This window comes from Candida albicans, chromosome 2, assembly GCF_000182965.3.
Source record: "Candida albicans SC5314 chromosome 2, complete sequence".
Taxonomy (NCBI): Eukaryota; Fungi; Ascomycota; class Pichiomycetes; order Serinales; family Debaryomycetaceae; genus Candida; species Candida albicans.
Window position 1 is genome coordinate 189587 of NC_032090.1, and position 21888 is coordinate 211474.

The window sequence follows — 21888 nt, forward strand, 5'->3', positions numbered from 1 at the left end:
CAACTATATATATATATAAATAAATATTTATAATTATAAGATCGGGTTCTGATATATCTATAAAATGAACTAATCTATTCTTGAGATACTGGTTGTGGTGTTCCTATACCCAATTCAGACATAATCCTTTCTGCTCTTTCATCACCTAAAACTCGATGTAATATTTTTCCAACTGTCTCTGAAGCACCACGATCTCGAACAATCATACCAATTTTTAAAACTAATTGATTTTGATGTTCTTTATAACTACCCATAACATCATCAAAATCCACTTCAGAAACAGTAAGTATATCCATAATTTTCATAACGACTTCAAGAAACAAATAACATACACAAATATTTGTAACTGTTATGTGTTTCAACCCAGCAGTTTTGGTAGCTCCTGCCCCAAGAACAGCTTGTGATGCCTTAGAATTCATGTCCTTGAAATATGTAAGTAAATTATTTTCTATGGTCGATGTATAATTGGGGAATGCTTTACTGATCACAAGATAATCTTTAATGTGTGGCAAGGCTTTTAATACCAAACTAGGAACCAGGAACTCTTGTTCCCCAATAGTAAGCTTTTTAGTAGATACAGACCCAGAACCGGACCCAGACCCAGACAGAGACAGTGCTTCACCACCATTTTTATCTTCAGTCGTATCCTTTTCTTGATCATCTGATTCATAAAAATCAAAATCTTTCAACCATGTATCTCCAGAAAACCCAGATGATCCGTTCAGGGTAATATACTCCCCATATCCGATAAACTCATTGATAATAGTTTGCGCAGGAGCAAATAAATCTGATTTATCAGTGATTTTCCAATTTTCCTTCATACATTCATTTATCATACTTTTCACAGAGTTGACATGAACTCTATGAACAAAATAATTGACATGGTTATTGAACCATTCACTCAACACATTCCCAGCACCATTAAATGCAAATGCCGGATTAATCATTTCACATTCTTGTAAATAAGCCGATGTAATAGAATATAACCGGAAATAAAATGGAATTGGCAAATCACCAGTCTGTTCCAGTCGCACATTAATAACTTTCATTAATCTGATTTGAGTCAATTCTATAGCCTTATGAATGGCATTAGTAATATCCAAAGACATAATGTCTATGTCACTAGTTGGTGGAATACTTGTCAATGCAATATCCAATAATAATTTCTGATGCACTGTGAGTCTTCTTAAGCATTCCGAAAGTTGTGCATACGTCTTGGAAAGCATGTTTTCAAACTCTTTGGGTGTTAATGTTTTTATATTTGAACTTAATGCATTTGATTGTTTTGGTGGTACTGGCTCCGCATTTGAAATTGGCGATGCTCGTGATGAAGTGTTGGACATATCTGTCAGTTTTTGTAATGGTAAATTTTGTTTAATGATGTCTTTGATTTCAGTAATGAATTTTGATTGGTAGTTGGAATATGCTTGTGATAAAGATCCTGCTTTGGCCAAATTACTAACGAATTCACGCAAAGTAGCTTTAGTTGTTTCATCAAAATTGAGATAAGTGGTATTAATTGGATTGGAGTTGTATTTCTTGGTTTTATCTTTATTCACATATATTCTGTTCAAAGTATCCTTGACAGGAACATTATTGAAATGCAGTCTCAAGTCTTCTACTAATAACTCAACAAACCCATCAATATAACCTTTGGAACATTCACGTTTAAGAGTTGCCAAATCATTCTGTAAATGAATAAATGCTGGCAAATATGACAAATCAATAAGATTTAGTTTTGGATATATTTTTTGGGTTTCTTCATCAGTAATATCCTCATGGTCAACCCCTTTTAACAAATTTTCCACGGCAGATATTTGATTCAAACCTTTAGAATAATCACCATGAGTGAATGATTTGTTAGCTAGTTGAAATAATGATGTTATGTACTGTATTTGCAATAATGACTGTTCGAGAGTTTCAACATTTTTCCGTTCAATCATTTTATGCAATATATCAAGACCCTTACGTGATTGATTTTTCTCTAATTGATCAATCTTATTCATAAGAGTGTGATAATTGGTAACACATTCGGTTGATTTCTTTTGAATATTTTCAATATCTCCAAATGTGCTGAAAAATGAATCAGAAGATTTAGCAATCTCATCTACTAAATTCATTTCCACAATATCCAAATAATCCGATAACTTTTCTTGTAATTCTGTATTATTAGTGATACTCAGATTAGGATCATTTTCATCAAACATTAGCGTAGTGCCTTTCAATACTTGTTTAAACACTCTGGGGTCATCTAACCGGAAATCCAGCTCTTGAAAAACTTGAGGAATAGCGTCTAATTGAGTTGATAACCCTTTTAGATTGTCAATTGTTGTAGGAGACGATGGTGATGGCGATGGTAACGATGAAGTAGAAGAAGTAATGCTGGATTTACGTTCATTTTGAGCTAATTTCAGTAATATATCTTCAGTTAAAGGGTTATAACTTGATTCAAACTTTTTATACTCTGAAGCAATATTTTTCACATATTTTTCATCCAATTCTTTGCTGGAAACTTTATTTTTCAATTTGACTAATTGAATTTGCGGTATATCTTTCGTTGTAGGTGTATTTACATGATATATAGTAGTAGCCCCTCCAATTAATGTCACATTTGTTTTTGGAGCTCGATGACGTTTGGCTCTAGCAATATCTGATCCGATTGTTAATGCATAAATGGAATTGGGACCCAATGGCGAGTATATATCATCTTTTTGATCCTCTAGGTTTGCAAAATTGAAAAAAGTCCCTGACAGAATATAACTTTCATTGTCAATACTAGTTCTATAATTAGTTGAAATTGCTGATCCAGTACGTCTGTGTCCACGGTGAATATGGTTGTTGTTGTTGTTATTGGTTATGATAGTGGTGGGGGTCCTGGTATTGACGTTGCTGGTGCTGGATAGTACTGAATTGGATGAGTTTTCCGAAGGAACCACTAAATCATCATTCAAATTTATACTACTATCATCCATTGAAACACGACTAGGTAGATTCAAAGAATCATCAGTCATATTGGAAGTGTAGATAGTATGTATGTAAATCACCAATCTGTTTTTGGTCAAGTAGTTTTTTTTTTGTTTTTGATTCTCACTGTTAACTTTGTTGTTGATTCTTTTTTCTCTTTTTTTTGCCGATTTTGATTTTTTTACAACACATTTATGGCAACCAACAGGGTTTACTAGAAGAAACTTCTATTTACACACACAACATTAGTTGATAAAGATATTTCGATCAGTACAGTGTAAAGAGCTTATCAGAGATACAATTGTTTATATAAAATCAATGGGTAAGGACCAAAAATCTTTGTTTATCGATGCATATTATGTAATACCCGTTTCTTAGGAATGTTGACGCAGCAGCACAATTTTACATAGACCAACAAAAACCTACCTGCACTAGATGTACACAGATTTATGAGTTCTTGAAAATGGTGATAATTTCAGTGTTGTCTATATTGCGATGTGTTTTACACGGCTATATTAACAAAGAATATAGACAGGCTGTTGTTAAGATGTTCCACGTTACTTTGTATGATTTCGGGTTTTGAATTTATTTTTTCTTCTTCTATAGTCATCAGTTATTATTATTATTACTAATGGAAGTTCGGAATTACACAAATTTTCACATAGCATGAAAAATACAATTTAACGCCACTTTTTTTTTTCCTATTCGTTATTATTCTTCCTTTTCAAGTATTTCTTTTACTTATTCAACCAGAAACCTTTTACTCCATTTGCTGATACCAATATCTTTTCATTAATTAACATGTCTTCTGAAAACAAACAAACCGAATCCAAACCAAAACCATGTTGTGTTTGTATTGAAGAAAGAAAAAAAAGAGATGAATGTACTTTATTTAAAGGTATAGAAAGTGAAGAATGTAAACTGATTATTAATCAATATACTTCATGTATGAAAAGTTACGGATTCACTCCAAATCCCATTAATTAAAATAGGACCTTATACAAAACACTTACCCCAGGTTTATTTATGTTAGGTAAACATATGTTTTGAAGTTATTTCCCCATCACCATTAAATTCTTGTACATAGAGTGATATAAAATTTATTTATATTTGTTTCTAATAATATATTTATATATGTATATATGTATTTTCTATACATCATTATAAGAACCATAATTGTTTTTATTGTGAGATTCTCCTAGTAAAGTATCATTACTACTACTGCTACTATGATTGTTGTTACCACCTTCAGTACTATCATTCATTAAAAGGTATTTCCTTTGTTCTTCTTCCTCTTCCTCTTCTCTTTGTGCTTGGATAATATCTTGTTGTTGAACACTTTCTGTTTCATCACTAAAATTAGGAAATTCTATTCTCATTCGTTTATTAATGTTAATCCACATTTGATTTCTAATAAAATTATCAATAAGTATTAATTGTAAACAATTCATAATTATTGGGACAATAAACATCACGATAAAAATTTCAAATTCATCAGGGTATTCATTTAACCAAATTAATAATACATGAGATGTAAACCATAATAATTGCGTTTCAAAACATTCAACTAATCCATATAATATAATTTTTGTAATCATCAAAGAAGTGAAATAAACAATTAATTGCTTGAGGAATGCTTTAGTTGATGGTTTATTGGGATTTGGTCCATATTCACCACTTTCAATCTGTGTAATATGCCAATAATCTCGACATATTTTATTCATGGTTTTAAATACATGATATAAGATATATACTCCAATAGTACAATCAAGAACAATATTCAAAAAATACCAATCACAAGGATCTTTCGTGTTATCATCATCAGGATCGCTACTGTTGTTGTTGTTCTGGGTTGACCAAATCTCAGGGGCAGTTTTAACCATTGATAAAATCACATTAAATATATGAACTCCTAATGCTCCAATCAATTGTTTTGATACATCAAATATCCAAACTGGCCAAGTTCGTCGTATGGGATATTCATAAAATCTTTTAATTAATAATGAAGAAAGACATAACATTCCTAATATGGCTTGAGTCATTAACGAAAATGTCCCAATTAATTCACATTTCCCATCATCATCTGTTGTGCCAGTGTTTAAAACAGGGACATTTTCATGAGAAAATAATGATAAAAATACAAGTGGAACAGATAGTAGTTCTCCACAACCCATAATTTTAATAGTTTTGAATAATAGTTTTTGACTTTATAGGATTCTTTTAAAAAGGAGTTAAAGATAAAGTTGTATTGTTAAGAAGAGAAAACGGTTTCTTTTATCTCTTACAATCGTGATTTCCTGTTTTTTTTCCTTCTTTCCTTCCTTGCTTCTTCTTCTTGATGTTGTTGCTTTGTTTTTAGTTTTTAGGCCGAGCGAGAAAGAGGGGACCAACCGACCAGAAGAAGTACTTCATTGCTACCGATGACATAATTTGCCACCACATTTAGTACCAAGTACATGTACACTGCAACGGTACTCCACCCCACCTACCCACGTTATGCAATATTGCTTAGTTTCTGGTATCCCCCCTTGATGTTTACCCAACACATAGAAAGAAAAAGTCATAATGATCATTGAAAATCAATATTTCAACCACTGCTACTACTACTACTACTACTACTATTGCTAATTCATCATTTTTTATTTTATGTATAATAATATATATATAAAAATACAATTCGTATATAACAACAAAACTCATTACTGACGGTTTCATATGGCCAAAAAAAAACATTATAATTCCATTTTTCCATTATATAAAGTAGGAAATGATATATATTCATCCCTTTTTCTTTTTCATTTTTTTATCCAAAGAAGTGTTTAGCTAAACCTCTGGCTTGACCAACAAGATTCTTATGATTTTCTTCATGTTCATGTTCATGTTCATTTTCATGACCTTGATCTTGATCTTGAAGATGTGCACTAGCATTACCAAATTGTGGACTTGGACTATGGATACCATTTCTACCTGCAACTTGACTTAATGCATTATATCCTTGTCCATGTAATTTCTTTTCTTCTCTTTTACCACCAATAACCATTCCTTCATCTTCAGAATCTTCAGAATCTTCTTCATCAAATAATAATCCCCGTCGTGGTTGCAGCTGTTGTTGCAGTGGCAACTGTGATTGTGATTGTGATTGTTGTCCATCACCTCTGAATGCATTCTCTGAAGTTGTTTGTGGTGGTAATGGTGAAGATTTCTTGGATGTATTAGATAATGTACGAGTCAAAGTATTATTATCTGGAGAAGGAGTATAATCTCTATTTGGTACTTGGAAAAACCCAGTACTTGAAGAATCAGTAGTAGTAGTTTTCTCATCATGCGATGTTGATGTTGATGTTGATGCTGACGTTGATCCTCCTAAAAACAGTTTCGACAACTCTTTATCAGTACTACTTAACCCACCAGCACCCCCGAAAAACAGTTGTGAAAGTGAACTTGAACTTGTAGGTTGCTTAGAAATCGAAGTCGAAGAATATCGTGGGTTAATACTCGAAACATGTTCAGCAACCGGTTCAACCTCTTTAGTATCGGGGAAATGTTGTGGTGCTGTTTCTTGGGTAGAGCTTGTCAATGATGATTGAAATACCAGTTCAGCTAAAGCTTGACTAGATCTTCTTGTCCCTATTGATAATCCTGAAATACCATCATCATCCGAATCACTATTTGAATCATCTTCTGAATCACTCAATTGGAAAGGAGATGCCTTTGTCTTTAGTTTTGGTTTTGCTTGTGATTGTTGTTGTTGTTGTGGGTTAGAGCTGACATTAACTATGGGGAAATTTGGGGAATTAACAGTGACACCAGAATTTTTACCTCCACCGGAAATAGCAACTGATAAAGGTGATGACGGCAGACTATACAGAATTGGCATATTATTAATGGTACTATTATTCTCAAATGTTGTATCTACTACAGGGATACTATCGTTATTTTCAATAAATTCATAATCAAAATTGGATCCCATATCAAGATTTTCTGGAACATCAACAACATCTGGACTTTGATAAGATGCATACACTGAATTGTTTGGATTACATGTGTATACAGTGTTGTAATCATAATAATAATCATAACCTCTACTAATATCATTATTGACATTATGAGAAAGACTCGACGTATAAGGGTTTGCCTCATCACTAGATTCATCAGAACCATAATTAATAGATGTTGAAGGTAATAATTGAATTGTTTTATAAGATTTACTGTTGGTGGTAGATATTGATGCTGTATCATCAGTAATATCTGTGTGACGACTTAAAGATGGTGCCACTGGAGTAGAAGTTGATGCACTTGAATGCTGGCCCAAAATTATTGGGGCATTGGAATTGGATTTCACATTTAAAAAGAATCCCCCTTCATCGTCTTCTTCATCTTCAGATCCATCTTCATCATCCTCTACCTCTTCATCCGCTTCCTCAATGGATTCATCGTCTCCTTCATATAGGTGACTTTGAGCTAGACTGTCATTAGATGGTTCATATTGATCATAATAATCATCATCGTCATCATCAGAATCATAATCTTCTTCATCAGAATCATATCGTTGCTCATCATCTGAATACACATCAATGGCAATACATTGCATCACTTCGTCATTAAAATGTATGTGTCTTTCACCTTTGGATTCAACGTCCCCAGAAACATTACCATCTTCTTGGTTTTGATCGTGACTGATTTGTTCTGAAGAAGGCACAACAACGGCTTCATCTTTCATCAAATCTTTCAAACTAGCAGAAGATGAAGAATTGGGAGTTTTCAACAAGCTTTGTAATTTGGCCACACTAGTGTTATGAGTAGGAGCTGTATTCTTATATTGACTGTTTAATTTGTTCAGAAGGGCTTCGGGATCAAAATATTCATCGGGATGATTCAATTGATGTTGTCTTTTCAATTCTTCTTGTTGTTTCAATTTTTGTTCTCTTTTCTTTTGATGTATTTGTGTTGCCAATTGTAATTTTAATAAATTAGAATGACTTATCATCAGTTGTTCCATTGTTCTCTTTTTCAATATTGGTTTAGGTCCATTCTTACTGGAACATTTTTTGGCAATAGATATATCCCCGGCAACAGAACTAGTAGCAGTAGTTTCAATAGCATCAGAGTCGTGATTTTCATTATTCACATGGTCATCATCTTTTAATATTGGTCCATAAAGCCAAGTGACATCACTATCTTTCGACCAATTCACCACTTCTGGACTTATAGTCTTGAGATTAGAGCGTCTTTGAGCCCAAGTTCTCCATGAAGCATTTTCCAATCTTGCAGCATTAGCAACATCTTTTCTTTTGGAAATAACGTATCGCCAAGACTTCCAAATATCAGAAACATCCCATTGGTGGGATAAATAATCAACATGACGTGAAGGTTCAACAGCTAAATCTGTATCATCATGAGGCAACAATTCTGGAGATTTTAAATCTAATGCTGGTGAGGAAGTTGGTGAAGGTGAATTGACAGGTGATGTAGATGATGGCGCTACATCTGATGAATGGGTTACATCGCCATCGGAGTTATTAGATATGGATTCTATAGTTTCATGATGTTGACTGCTTGGAGTTTCGTTAACATATGACGAATTTGTTTGTGATGCCATAGCTGCCATAGCTGCCAAGTTTCCTGAGCTGGTTGTTGATGCAGCTGTTGTTGATGAATTTGCTTCTGAATTATTACCATCTTGTTCTTTTAGTTTATCAGGGATAAATTCATCTAATAAACCCATGGATCTAGTTCTTTTCAATTTAAAGGTTGTATTTTCAAAATGGTCATCATCTTGTGCCTCGATATGTTGAGAAGTGGTTGCTCCTCCTGAAAACACTTCTCCTGATAACGACATGATAAAAAAAAGGGGGGATTAATAAATATAAATATAAAACAACGGGGATTCTAAGTAGGAAAAAAAAAATAAAAGGAATAACTGATACCAACGACAACGACAACGATAAAGATGGGTTATGTGTGTGTGGGAAGAAAAAAAAACAAGTAAAAAAAATGAATAAATGAATAAGTGAATGTAAGTATGTATATATGAATAACTGAAATGTGCCAACAGGTATAAACTCCGTATAAGATTGGGGTTTTTGAAATAATTCTGTCCAATATATAAGTTATTTGTAATCCCTATATTATTTCACTTCACTTCACCGTAGTTTGAGTTGAGTCTGAGATTGAGTAAAGGAAAAGTTTTAAGATAATATAAAAGTATAGCTGTTTGTGTAGTATTGGTTTAGTTGAATATAAATAACAAATGGAAAGAAATAAAAACAAGGATAAAAAAAGGGAGTAGAGGGAGCAGTTATTTGGTTGTTGTAAATTAATTAATTGGAGATTAATCTTTTTCTCTTTTTTTTATTTTTCTTTTTTTGGGTTGTTGTTTTTTTTTTCGTTCAAGAAGCAAGTCAACTTCTTATTCTTTTGTATGAGTTTGAATGAGTGAATAAGTGTAGTAGTAGTAGTATTTTAGTATGAGAGATTATAGGTACATTGTACACGACTTACTCTAATTCAACTTGTTTTTTTACTTAGCCCTATTGTTATACATATGTACTATTACTATTACTATATCTTTTACTATTACTATTACTATATCTATAACTAAAAAAGAATTACCGCAACTAAACCACGTTCGTTTTATTTTTAATAGATGAGGGAATTTTCAATACCACCGTCATCACTACTACCATTTCAATTTATACAGATTATATTACCCTATTGGACTTGATTTGAATGGGTTTTTTATATTTAGTAGTTGTCGTTGTCGAGACTTATTTTATTATTTTTTAAGTCTATTTAAGAAATTGTACTTGGAGTTGAATGACGTGTATTGCCATAAAATTTAAATTTCTCTTTTTCTTTCCTCTTTTTTTTATTTTTTAACTGCAAATAATTCTGAAACATTCAAGAGGATGTATGCTAAGCAATTGGCTGAAAACCATCACGGTTTGTAACTGTTGGCAAGCTAACATCGAATTAAAGATATCACTTCCCTTTCCAACTTATTGGTTGTTAATTGGGTGGTATCATTTATCTTATAGGAAAAAAAAAATGTGGTCATTGATATTTATAACAAAGAAGGAATTAGAGAAAAAAAGTGAGTGTATTTGAGTGTAAATCCCCCCCAAATACTTGAAGAAGTTTGGAAGCAAATGATTAAAAGGAGATCCGCTCCATGTTTGAAACACACTAATTTCTAAAACAACCGAATCAAGTAATGATATTATTATTATTTATTAAACCCCCTGCAACAGAAATTGAAGAAAGAAGGACATACGAGATGGTTTCATAAATTCAATCCAGAGCCTGTAAATCTTCTCATTATTTCCCCACCACACACCTAATACAATATTAGGCATTTGACAATCTGGGGGCGACGATGGAAATTGTAGTGGTTCCACTGCCAAACACCCCATATACATTTTGCATATGGGTGTGTGTTTTCAAATTGTTCTTGTTTTTGCGGTTAATCAATTAATTGTGCACGCACATACGCAATAAATAAAAAAAAAAATGACTCAAAATTGCTTTTTGCTTGACTTCATCGGAAAAACTAGGATTGAAATAATTACTATTGGTCAATAAAAAAATTTTCCCAACAATTTAAAGCAACGTTACAAAAAAAAAAGACTCTCTTATACATTCACATTCTATTTAGACAAGAAAAAGAATCAATTCCCTGTTTTTTTTGAATACTAACATAGTGACCATTACAGTTATTTCATGAGTTCTTATCAAGTAACGAGGAATTAAAATCTTTTCTGAAAAAAAAGCGTGTGTGATTTTCAATAAAAAATATATGCAACTGATGATGATGAATGATGATGATTCAAAATTGTAATGAAACGTGGGGTACAAGAATTATTCACTCACTCACTCATAATTTTTTTTTTCTCTAATGTCTCAGTTGGTTTCGGAGGTAAAACTCCGCGAAGAAGAAGGACAAATTACACGACAATCACAATCAGAGTTAAAACTTTAAATGAGCTCATACATTTCTTTCTCCCTCTCTCGTTCTCCACATTTTATTCACCAAGAAGTTAAAACACTTTTCTATTCTATACCCTTAGATCATTATAGTGTGAAAAAGTGGAGGGTATGTATCTATGTTAACGAATGAGACACTAGAAATACTACAGAAACTTATCTTTTGTCATTTTTCGGGATTTTCCGCGTCTTCTTCACTTTAAATTGTTTCTTCTACATATATCCATCAATTATCGAACCATTTTATTTAATTTCCAGAATGGTATAATTAAGAAAAAAAAAAAATTAATACCTACGCAGAACGCGTTACGTAATGCTTTGCATAAAGCAGTATCGTTTCATTTTGTTTCGTTTAATAGAGACTGGATATATTTCAAAATGTCGCGTGCTTTCTAATTTTTATTGTTTTGTGGGGGGTCACATTATAGATGCAAGTGTCATTTCTCCGAAGTAGATAGTCCCGATAAAGAGGAAAATCAATTGGGTTCGTATTATGAATTTATTTGGGGGATCCGAAGAGTCTTAAGCTCTGACTTGGTAGCTTTTGACAGTTACCACTTTTCTTGCTTATCTTTCTTAAAGACAAGCTACTTGAATATCTAGATTATCGTTTTATGGAGAAGTTTGTGTTCAAGGGTCTAATCTCTGTTGCAGGGTGTTGGTAACTTTCCTCTTGATTGAAAGTATCAAGTTCTCAACACTTTAACTTCAACTACAAGAAGTGCCCACCTTTTCCATGTTTAAATCATTTTTTTATTTTCGATTTCAGTTGATGAAATCTTATGCAAATATATAAATGTCCTAAAAATTAAATGAATAAATATACAAAGTTTATGCTGAATAATAATAATAATAATAAAAAAAGAAACTACTAGTACCACCACCACTGCTTCAGATATCAACCTTCAAGGTTTACCATTTAGTTAAGCAAACATCTGGGAATTCAACTTCTTCTTGATTCAAATTACCTCCTCTGAAATTATATTTACAAGCATATTTTTTAATTGGGAACCACCAATATCCAAGCATACAAATAATGTATACCACTAAAACAACACAGAAATAATTCATTCCTTCAGCGGTAACTGGGTAATTAGCTGGGAAACTGAAAAATACCACGGCAAATATACACCAAGCCAAAAGAACAAAATTACAAAACACACCAATTTTCCCTAACCAAAATGGACCATGACGAATTTGACGCCTTCTGGCAAGTAAACAAATTGTTGGAATCAGATAAGCAATAAGAAGGAATGAAACACACGCTAAGGCCGTAGCTTGAAGAGCAGCATCAGAAAATACCAATACTGATACCACAGATACAATCACAGTAGAAAATAAATGAGCGTAAAATGGACCACCAGTTTTAGGATCAATGATTGATAAATATTTGGAGAGTGGCATACCATTATCACGCAGGAATGAAAAAAGAAGTCTCAGTTGATAAATGATACAAGATAAAGTACAACCAGTAGCAACCAAAGTAATTAATGAACCCAAACAAATGGCCCCGACTTTTGTAGAACCTAAAGCTTGATAAAAAATGTCCAACATGGGGAAACCAGTTGCTGAATTCATGATTTCTTCTAAATTTCTAATGCAGAAAAACATGGCAATAGAAAAAGTAAATGAAGTGACAAATCCAATCCCCACAGTTGATAAAACAGCTCTTGGTACATCACGTTCCGGATGAGCAGTTTCTTCACTTAAATGAGTGACACTATCTAAACATGAGAATGCCCAAGCCGGATTAACTAATCCAACAATAAATGCAATCCCTTTTGATGGCCAACCAGTGTTATTTACTGCATGAACGAAAACGAATTTAGCATCTTGATAATGACCTCTAGCACAAACTAAAACTGTAATAAGAATAATACAATATGAAGTTAAAGAAATCCCGAAAACACTATCACCAATCATTGGTAAAAATCGATGCCAAATATTGAAAAAAAATAAAATCCAATTAAGAATATTATAAATAATAAATACTTCCCATTTTTGATTGACATGATCTGGATGAGTCATATTCCAAAATCCCAAAACTTGATAAGCAACAGCAAGATTCATTGATGCCGTGGTGAAAATAGCACCACCCCATGATATAGAACCAGTTATATAAGCTAAAAATGATGAATATTTTTTTGGTGCCAATACTCTAGCCCAGACATATTGACCACCAGCTGATGGCATAGCCAGGGCCATTTCTCCAAGAGTAACAGCAATACAAACAGATACACTAGCAACAATCAAAATACCATAGACAACAAGTAAGGGACCAAGGGAAGATATAGACAATATAAGTGTTGACAGAATACCCAACCATGAATTTGTAAGACCAAATCCAATAGTAACAATTTGTAATGTCGAGAAGTTTCTTGACATTTTGGTATCTTCATCTTTAGATGTCACTGATTTATTATCATCATTGAATTCAGTTAATTTTTTTTCTTGATCTGTTGGGTCGGTAGCAAATGATGATAATTGGGGACTAACAGAGTCCAGTTGATTTAGATCTGATTGAGTCATTAAATACTTAGATTGAGCTTGATAAAGGGGAGGAAGATAAAGGGAACGAGTGATGATAATCAAACTAATCTGTTGTAGTATAAGAAAAAGTGAAAAAAAAGTGAAAAAAAAAAAAAAAAAATATAGAGAGAGATCTAGATTAGATTAAATATTATTAAAAGTTTAATTGATGGAAGAAATAACGAAAAAGAAAAAAATTATCCGCGCAAAAATCACCAAGAAAAAATTTTTTTTTTTGGGGGATGGGGATCAGAAGGCAGGCAGGCAGGCAGGCAGGAGGAGGTCGTGGTCGTGTCATCTATCGGGCGGATTTATGTTTAAACTATGTGTGGCCAATTCTACGAGATATCTTCATGCGGCATCCGCCGAAAGTTTATACAACAACAATAAGAAAAAAAAAAAATACCTCATGCCAAATTATTATGTGGGGCTAAAATTAGTGTTTATGTATTCTTGAGCAATTGATTGGTTATTGATTAAACTAGATTTAGTAAATATGATCTTACTTCCAAACAATGGCAATCAATGCCTTTTTTTTTCGTAATTCATTTTATTTTATTGTTGGGAATGAAGATATTATACATACATACATCTTCAATAATTATGTCATTTCTACACAATTATAACGACCCTTTGACTAAGTAATCCCTACATTTGACTAATGCAGAAATCGGCTATATCAAATCATTATCTGTAATAGAACTAATAAGTAATTTTAAAAATATTTGCAGTTAATAATCGTAAATATTTCAAGATGATCTTGATTCAACGTTGGTTAAAAAAATTTAAAGGACGTTTCTTTGTTCTTTCATAAATCGTAAAGGTACCAAACACTCAAACATGCACACGATATTCTTTTTGTTTCACAAACTAAATTCTATTATAAATTGCATGTGATATTTTTGTTTTTTTTTCATCTTTTCCTTGTCTCTCATCGAAACCAATCGTGTTTGTTGGGTTTACAGTCAATATTATTATTAATAATAACGACTTTATCGTCTAATCCAGAAAGTATCACAAATGGACAATTGAGATAATAATACGTTTTACCGCTGATGAGGTTGGTAATGTCTAAAATTTTGCTCAAACATGAAGCCGTTAGGATTAGATCTTCTCTAATGAAAAGTGTCTTCTCCAAAAACATTTTTATACTGGACCATTAAAGTACTCATGAAAAATCAATTCGTATATCACGTGACCATACTAGTCATCATCAATAGAGAAAAATATCTACTATAGCGGGTTTCAAAAACCAATTCTTACTGTGTTACTTATAAATATATGCACCCTCTGACACCTCTCTTTCATCTTACTATTAAAAATAACAATCCAGACAAGTTCTTAAAGATGCAATTTTGTTTTTTCCATTCACGTATCGCCTTGTTACTGATCTCAATGAGATATTACCATTTGATTATTACAACTTTGTACGGCAAGAATCAAGAACTGAAACTTTAAAAAATTGTACCAAGTTCATATAATCAAAACTATATAATATCACCAATAAAATGCACTGTCAAGTGATGGATACTTAGACAAAGTAAAGAAAGGAAAAAGAAGAAAAAGAAAAAAGTGATCAAGAATTTGAAAAAAATTTTTCATCTTCTTTTTATATAGCGAAGAGAGGAAGTCCTCTCGATGAGAGAGAAACCCATCAAATACATGGTCGTGTCTAATCTGACAAATTCTACTATTTTCTTTCTCTCTTTATTTGTTTTTTTCTCTTTCTCACTCTCTTGCTGCTTCTTCTTCTTTTGTTGTTTCGATGTTGAAGAAGTTTTTGAAATTCTATCTATACACCAGATCATCTCAATTCAATAACAACAATAACTTCAATGTTTGGAAATAAACCAGCTACATCTGGAACAGGGTTTTCTTTTGGTCAGACCAACCAAACTGCTGCAAATGGAACAAACCAGACCTCACAACAACAACAGCAACAACCAGCTGTAACCATTGGATCAACAACACAATCAGTAATCAACCCTCCAAATGGTCCAACTACCGGAACAACAACAAACTTTTCTCTTCCTGTATCAGTAAACACTTCGAATAGCTCTAAATTATTGAAGGAGTTATTGGAATCAGCCAACAATTTACCGAAAACTAATGACAACATTCAATTGGGATCCATTCACCTTACTTTGAATGAATTAGAAAGAAAATCACAACAATTAAGGAAACAATCAGAAAAAGATACCAATTTCACCAAAGCCCATTACTTATTGGCAGGTAGTGGAATCAGTGCTGATGATATTGAAGATGAATTAAATGCAATTCATATACCTAAAACTGGTGGGAGAATACCAAGCCATCGTGCCATTGTTGGTGCAGAAAATATTGAAAATTATTTAAGTGCCAAGAAGGATGAAAATATTTTAAACACCATTGAACAATCATTATCATTGGCATCAAAAGATTTTGACAACTACATTGATGCCAACATATCCATTGATTGGAAAGTTAGAAGAGATGAATTGAGAAAAGCAGTTGGTTTGAAAACAAACACTAAATTCAATGAAGAAACTTTGAAAAATTCCATTATTTGGAAATCAAATTCTGCTGCTTCAAACATTTTAACTCCATTAAATACTTCTTCTTCTTCAATCAGACAAATTTCAAGAGAAAAATTTGAAAATCAAGCCAAAATTATTTATTCATTGAATGAAGCAAGATTACAAAATAAAAGTTTCCCCTTGTGTTTAAATTTCAATGAAGTTAATAAACTTCAAAATGATATTAAAGCTAAACAAATTGCTGAAATTTGGAAAATTTTGATTTCTTTAACTGGTGAAAAAACCGCTAAAACTTCTCAAGAACAAAAATTTTTCAATACTACCAAAGCAGATCTTAACGCTATAATTGTCACCAACAGTATAACTTATTTGCAACAAGAATTTTTCAATTATATTGATGAATTATATCTTAAAGATGGTGATAAACCACAGAGTTTTGCCCCACCAACAAATATTAATAAAGTATCTTATTTTGTTCATCAAATTGTGTTGAAAAATGACCCTGATTTGATCAACAAAACTTTATTGGTAAATGGAACTCCTATTTGGGTATTGATCTTTTATCTTATACGTGCTGGATTATATTTGGAAGCTGACGAATTGGTTCAACGTAATCGTGAACAGTTCAACAAGTTTGACAAAAATTTCCCTGTTTACGTAAAGAGTTATGTGGAAAACACTAATCACGTTTTACCTTCAGATTTGAATGAAAGATTACACAAAGAATTCAATCAACAATTCCAATTCATTATTAATGATGTGGATAACAATGTGAACTACGATCCTTATAAATATTCCGTTTATAAGACTATTGGGAAATGTGATTTAAGTAACAAATCATTACCTCGTTCAGTGAATTTAAGTATTGAAGATTGGACATGGTTTCATTTATCTATTATTAATGCTAATCAACCGGGATCTGAATCTAATTTAATTTTTGAAAATTACACTTTATCAGATTTACAAAATAAAATTATTCAATTAGGTCCTAAAAATTTCATGTCATCTCCAAATAATCCATTATATCTCAAGACTTTAATCTTGACTGGACTTTACGAAATGGCAGTACAATACTCTTATGAGTACGTAAATGAATCTGATGCAGTTCATTTGGCTATAGGTTTAGCTTATTATGGATTATTGAAATGTTCTAATTTCAACAAGGACAATATTTTGACTGTCAATAACAATGAATATGAAATCAATTATGGAAGATTAGTTGGGGCATATACCACCACTTTTAAAATAAGTGATCCAAAAGTTGCTTGTGAATATCTCATTATGATTGCCTTGGCCAATGGAGGTGAATCTAAAAGTGCTCTTCTTGTTTGTCATGAAGCATTACGTGAGTTGATATTGATTTCTCGTGAATTTGGTGTATTACTTGGAGAATTAAATCAAACAAATGGAACAAAAATACCAGGGATCTTAGAAAGACAACGGAAATTGATTAAATTGGAAAGTTTAGATCAATTTTATCAACAAATTATTGAAGTTGCTGCTAATAAATGTCAAGAAGAAGGTAGAATCTTTGATGCATTGTTATTATATCAATTATGTTGTGATTATGACACGGTTGTTTCTTTGATTAACAAATTATTAGCAGAAATACTTGCCACCACTGATTTGAATAAACCTATTATTAAATCAGGTAATTATGAAGTTATATCTACGGGATATATCACTAAAGAAGTTGATGACACCATTGACAATAATATTATTTTATTGGCTCAACATATTATGAAAGTTTTCAATAATAATAGTCATATACTTGGAAAATTATCATCTAAAGTGAAACATACATCAGAGTTATTACTTCCAATAATTGGAATTAGAGATTTATTTATCAAAAAAGATTGGCGTCAGGTTATCAATGACATTAATCAATTAGGACTTATTCCAGTTGGGGTTAATGATGATCTTATTAAAATTAGAACAATGAGTGAATCAATACAAAATAATGATTTAGATGATAATTTAATTAAAATTATTCCATCATTATTAATTATGGTAATGACCAGTATTTCTCATATAAATTATAATATTTTAACTAAAAAATATCAATCTTATGGTAATGAAAAACAAGAATTGATTCATTGGAAAAAAATTGCTAAAAATTGTATGATTTATGCTGGAATGGTTCAATATAAAATGCCTAGAGAAACTTATAGTCTATTAATTAATTTGGAATCACTGTTATAATTGATGGGTTCGCCCTTCTCCTCCCTCCTCCCTCAAGGACATTAAATAATTAGAGTATTATCTATAGGATTGTATTGAATAAGGCATAGTAACGTAAAGTAAAGTTATATAGAGTAGAGTAGAGGAGGACACCAAAAAAAAAAAAAATGAAAAAGTTTACACCAAGAAGTTTGCTTAGTTGATTAGTATACTAGCATAGAAATTCAAATAGATCTTAAACCAACATTTATCATGCATACTTTCTATCTTCCTTTCATTCTTTCATTGTCAATGCCACCTAAAAAGAAATCTTCTAAAACAATTTACAAATTCCCTCAATCTTTTCATGATTTACCTAAATCACTTTCCAAAAATTATTATCAACCAGAACCAGAATCTATAATTAATGATCAAATCATAATCATCAAAAATTTTTTCAATAAAGATTTATGTAATGAATTAATCAAATCATTTGAAACTCAACTCAATATGGAAACAACCCCTTTAATCAAAAGTAAAGAATATGCTGCAAGATTTAATGATAGACTGTCAATGAATGATTTATTATCTGCCAATATCCTATGGCAATATTTACAAAAAATTTTACTCGATAATCCTTATAATGATGAAGATTTAAAAGAAATTAATCAAATTTTTCAAGATGCAGTAGGATTAAATCCACAACTACGAGTTTATAGATATACACGAGGTCATCATTTTGGTAAACATTATGATGATTCAGTGATATGTCCAATCCCACCACAAGGAACTAAAAAAGGTTTTACAAAATGGACATTATTGATTTATTTAACTGGAGATGAAGAATTTAAAGGTGGTGGCACGATTTTTTATCCCGAAATTAAGAACATTAAACCATTGAATATTCATCCTAATAAAGGGATGGCTCTTTTACATAAACATGGTGATGATTGTTTAAAACATGAGGCAGAGATGGTTGCAAATGGAGCAAAATGGGTATTACGTAGTGATGTTGTATTTCCTATCTAATTATATTGAAGAAATCAGTAGTTGACTCCATAATGTATATACTATTATTATTATTATTATTGGTGGTGGTGATGGAAATTCTTTCTTTTACCCATTGACTTAGTTTATTTTGTATTCTTGGGGTTGAAAATCGTCTGTCTACTAAATAAATAATAGAATAATCATTGATATGTCTTATACTTCGACCAATACTTTGATTGACTGCTCTCATACAAAGATTTTCATAATAATTTCGTGATTTTTCTTTAGCATCAGTAGTGGTACCACCATTTGACAACTCAGATGTCTCAATATACTTTCTTTTGGTCACCATTTCTCCGGAATATGCATTAGGATATGGTAAGCCTACCATAATCACTGCTCTTGCTAAATCATCAGAGAAATTTATCCCTTCAGACATCTTACCTCCAACTACAGAAAATAAAATTGCTCCTTTACGTTCAGTTTGAATTAAATAACCATACTCATTTAATACTTTTTCAACGTTAGATGGATCTTTAGGTTCTCTAAATATCGTTTTTTCGGATTCAATAGATGTCAATATTTTGGTGTCTCTCCAAAATTGTAAAACTTGATCCAAATATTTATAACTTGGGAAAAATATCACAACTCCATAGGGAACTCGTTTAGTAATTTCAATAAGAAATTCACCTAGTGCCATTAATTGTTTAGAATCATTTCGTTTTTGATACAGAAATTCAAAATTTGTGTCATTCCATTGACTAATGGGGAACACTTGAAGATTTTCCTTTGGAATTACATGTCCACATGCAAAAGTGTTGATTTTATTTGTTGGTACACTAGGGAATAAATAATCCATATAATCTGACATTGGTTCCATTGTTCCACCACATAATAATACACATTTTGCTTGATCAACAATTTCTTTGAATACAGCACTAGGATCAAGTAACATATAATTTAATGAAATTGTTCCATTTTCATTATCCCAGAAAAATTTCCCTTCTTTAGATAGATTTGTCAAAGTTCTTAAAAATTTTATAATAGTAAATAAAAGTGGATTAGAACTACTACTACTACTACTACTACCACCACTATTGGTGATTCTTCCTTTTTTCTCCCCATTATCAGTTTCCATTTCAGTTTTTTCAATGTAAGATTCAATTTTGTATGCAATTTTAGATTTGGTTAAAAATTGATCTAGTTTATGGATATTGACCAAATCCCCCGTGGAATCTTTGAATATATCTTGTATTTGTACTTCATCACCAGATTTAACTTTTTCCAGATTGGTGTTTAAAAATTTAAGTAAAATTTGACATATTTTGATCAATTTCATTAAATTGATTCTATTCCCACTATTTAATCTTTTAAGAAACTTGTTTAAATATATTTTCAAAGATTTGATTACTTTATTCAATTGATCCAGAGTAATTTTTATCGAATACATTGACGTTATTACATCAATAATATTATGTGCCTCATCAATTATAATTATTGAATCTTTTATATCCAAATTTAATATTTTTCTTGTTGTGTCTTGGAAAATCATTTGATATGGTAATGATATAATTTCTGTCATCTCTATCCCTTTCCGTACTGAATAATAAGGACAAATATTCAATTCAATCCCTAATTCATTCAAATCTTCTATATCTCTGATTTTAGCCAAACTTAAATCAGCAAATTCTTTGGTAACACTAGACATCATATAATTTTTCGGTAAATATTGACATCCATTAGTTTCACGTTGTAAATCAAGACATGCATCATTCACACTTTGATCATTCCCCTTTGATCTAACTTTCTCATTGATACAAAGTTGTTTTCTTGATCCTAATGGTATATATTTTGTACGTTCTTCTAGATCTTCAAATGAGGCTTGGAAATTTGTTAATCTTAATTGACTGGAAAATTGATTCAACTGGGAATGAGTACGAGAAGAGAAAAATATCTTTATCGGACATTCGTTAATATAAGATACTTCTTCTTTATTTTCCACTTTTTTCAAAAGTCGATTTATCTCTTTGGTGATAGCTAGATTTTGATCCTCAATTTTGCCAACTTCTGAATCACTATAATAATCCATTGGTAAATATGACTCTTCTGAAAGATCTGTTCCTGCTGCTGTCATGGCTTTGCGTCTTTTATGTACTTTTATCTCTAGTTCTTCTTCTTTTCGTTTGTTCTGGGCATGTTCCTTTTCTATTTTATCCAAATAATGTTCATATTCAATTAGTTTGTTTTTCGATCGGTTTACAATTGAACTTTGATAAGCTTTTTTGACCCATTCAGGTTCATCCTCTTCACTTTCACTCTCATATACATCTTCAACCTCATTATTTGTCTCTAGAAATGTATTATTCCTCTTGAAAGTTCGTAACCATGTCATTGATGAACATATTATAGATAAAGTTTTACCTGTTCCAGTGGGACTCTCAAATAGTCCTATTTTATAGCCATTCTCAATAGTATTATATATGGCATCCATCAACTGGATTTGAATATCATATGGAGTATATGGATGGTTATAGTTTCTTGAACATGATTCAGACACCATTAGTTTTAGTCATTTGATGTTTAGTCATCTCGAATGTTAAGAAAAACACTGGAGAGAAGAGAAAAAAAAATGTGAACGCGTACGTCGATGATCTTAATTTTGGCCAGAAAGGGACGCGAAATCATTCATGGTGATAACTTGCATAATATGGCCTCTTGTTATCATTCCACACTGTTTCCTTACCAC

General features: G+C 31.7%; 8 protein-coding genes across 8 annotated transcripts; 3 read left to right on the forward strand and 5 right to left on the reverse strand. All coding sequences in view use genetic code 12, as the record gives it.

Annotated features, from left to right (window-relative positions):
- Positions 1-74: 74 nt before the first annotated feature.
- CAALFM_C201170CA (uncharacterized protein) lies at positions 75-3011 on the reverse strand (the record flags this gene model as incomplete). Its single annotated transcript, XM_714363.2, has 1 exon — positions 75-3011. The coding sequence occupies one exon, from the start codon at positions 3009-3011 to the stop codon at positions 75-77; it is 2937 nt and encodes a 978-aa protein (XP_719456.2).
- Positions 3012-3765: 754 nt separating this feature from the next.
- COX17 (copper metallochaperone) lies at positions 3766-3951 on the forward strand (the record flags this gene model as incomplete). Its single annotated transcript, XM_019475201.1, has 1 exon — positions 3766-3951. The coding sequence occupies one exon, from the start codon at positions 3766-3768 to the stop codon at positions 3949-3951; it is 186 nt and encodes a 61-aa protein (XP_019330746.1).
- A 164-nt stretch (positions 3952-4115) lies between these two features.
- CAALFM_C201190CA (uncharacterized protein) lies at positions 4116-5006 on the reverse strand (the record flags this gene model as incomplete). The annotated part of the gene is made up of 1 exon (XM_714362.2): positions 4116-5006. One exon carries the CDS (start codon positions 5004-5006, stop codon positions 4116-4118), a length of 891 nt encoding a protein of 296 aa, XP_719455.2.
- A 761-nt stretch (positions 5007-5767) lies between these two features.
- REG1 (protein phosphatase regulator) lies at positions 5768-8803 on the reverse strand (the record flags this gene model as incomplete). Its single annotated transcript, XM_714361.2, has 1 exon — positions 5768-8803. The coding sequence occupies one exon, from the start codon at positions 8801-8803 to the stop codon at positions 5768-5770; it is 3036 nt and encodes a 1011-aa protein (XP_719454.2).
- Positions 8804-11859: 3056 nt separating this feature from the next.
- On the reverse strand, positions 11860-13476 carry HNM1 (Hnm1p; the record flags this gene model as incomplete). Its single annotated transcript, XM_714360.2, has 1 exon — positions 11860-13476. One exon carries the CDS (start codon positions 13474-13476, stop codon positions 11860-11862), a length of 1617 nt encoding a protein of 538 aa, XP_719453.2.
- A 1835-nt stretch (positions 13477-15311) lies between these two features.
- Positions 15312-18194, forward strand: CAALFM_C201220WA (linker nucleoporin; the record flags this gene model as incomplete). The annotated part of the gene is made up of 1 exon (XM_714359.2): positions 15312-18194. The coding sequence occupies one exon, from the start codon at positions 15312-15314 to the stop codon at positions 18192-18194; it is 2883 nt and encodes a 960-aa protein (XP_719452.2).
- A 231-nt stretch (positions 18195-18425) lies between these two features.
- CAALFM_C201230WA (uncharacterized protein) lies at positions 18426-19181 on the forward strand (the record flags this gene model as incomplete). The annotated part of the gene is made up of 1 exon (XM_714358.2): positions 18426-19181. One exon carries the CDS (start codon positions 18426-18428, stop codon positions 19179-19181), a length of 756 nt encoding a protein of 251 aa, XP_719451.2.
- CAALFM_C201240CA (uncharacterized protein) lies at positions 19174-21702 on the reverse strand (the record flags this gene model as incomplete). Its single annotated transcript, XM_714357.1, has 1 exon — positions 19174-21702. The coding sequence occupies one exon, from the start codon at positions 21700-21702 to the stop codon at positions 19174-19176; it is 2529 nt and encodes an 842-aa protein (XP_719450.1).
- Positions 21703-21888: the final 186 nt, after the last annotated feature.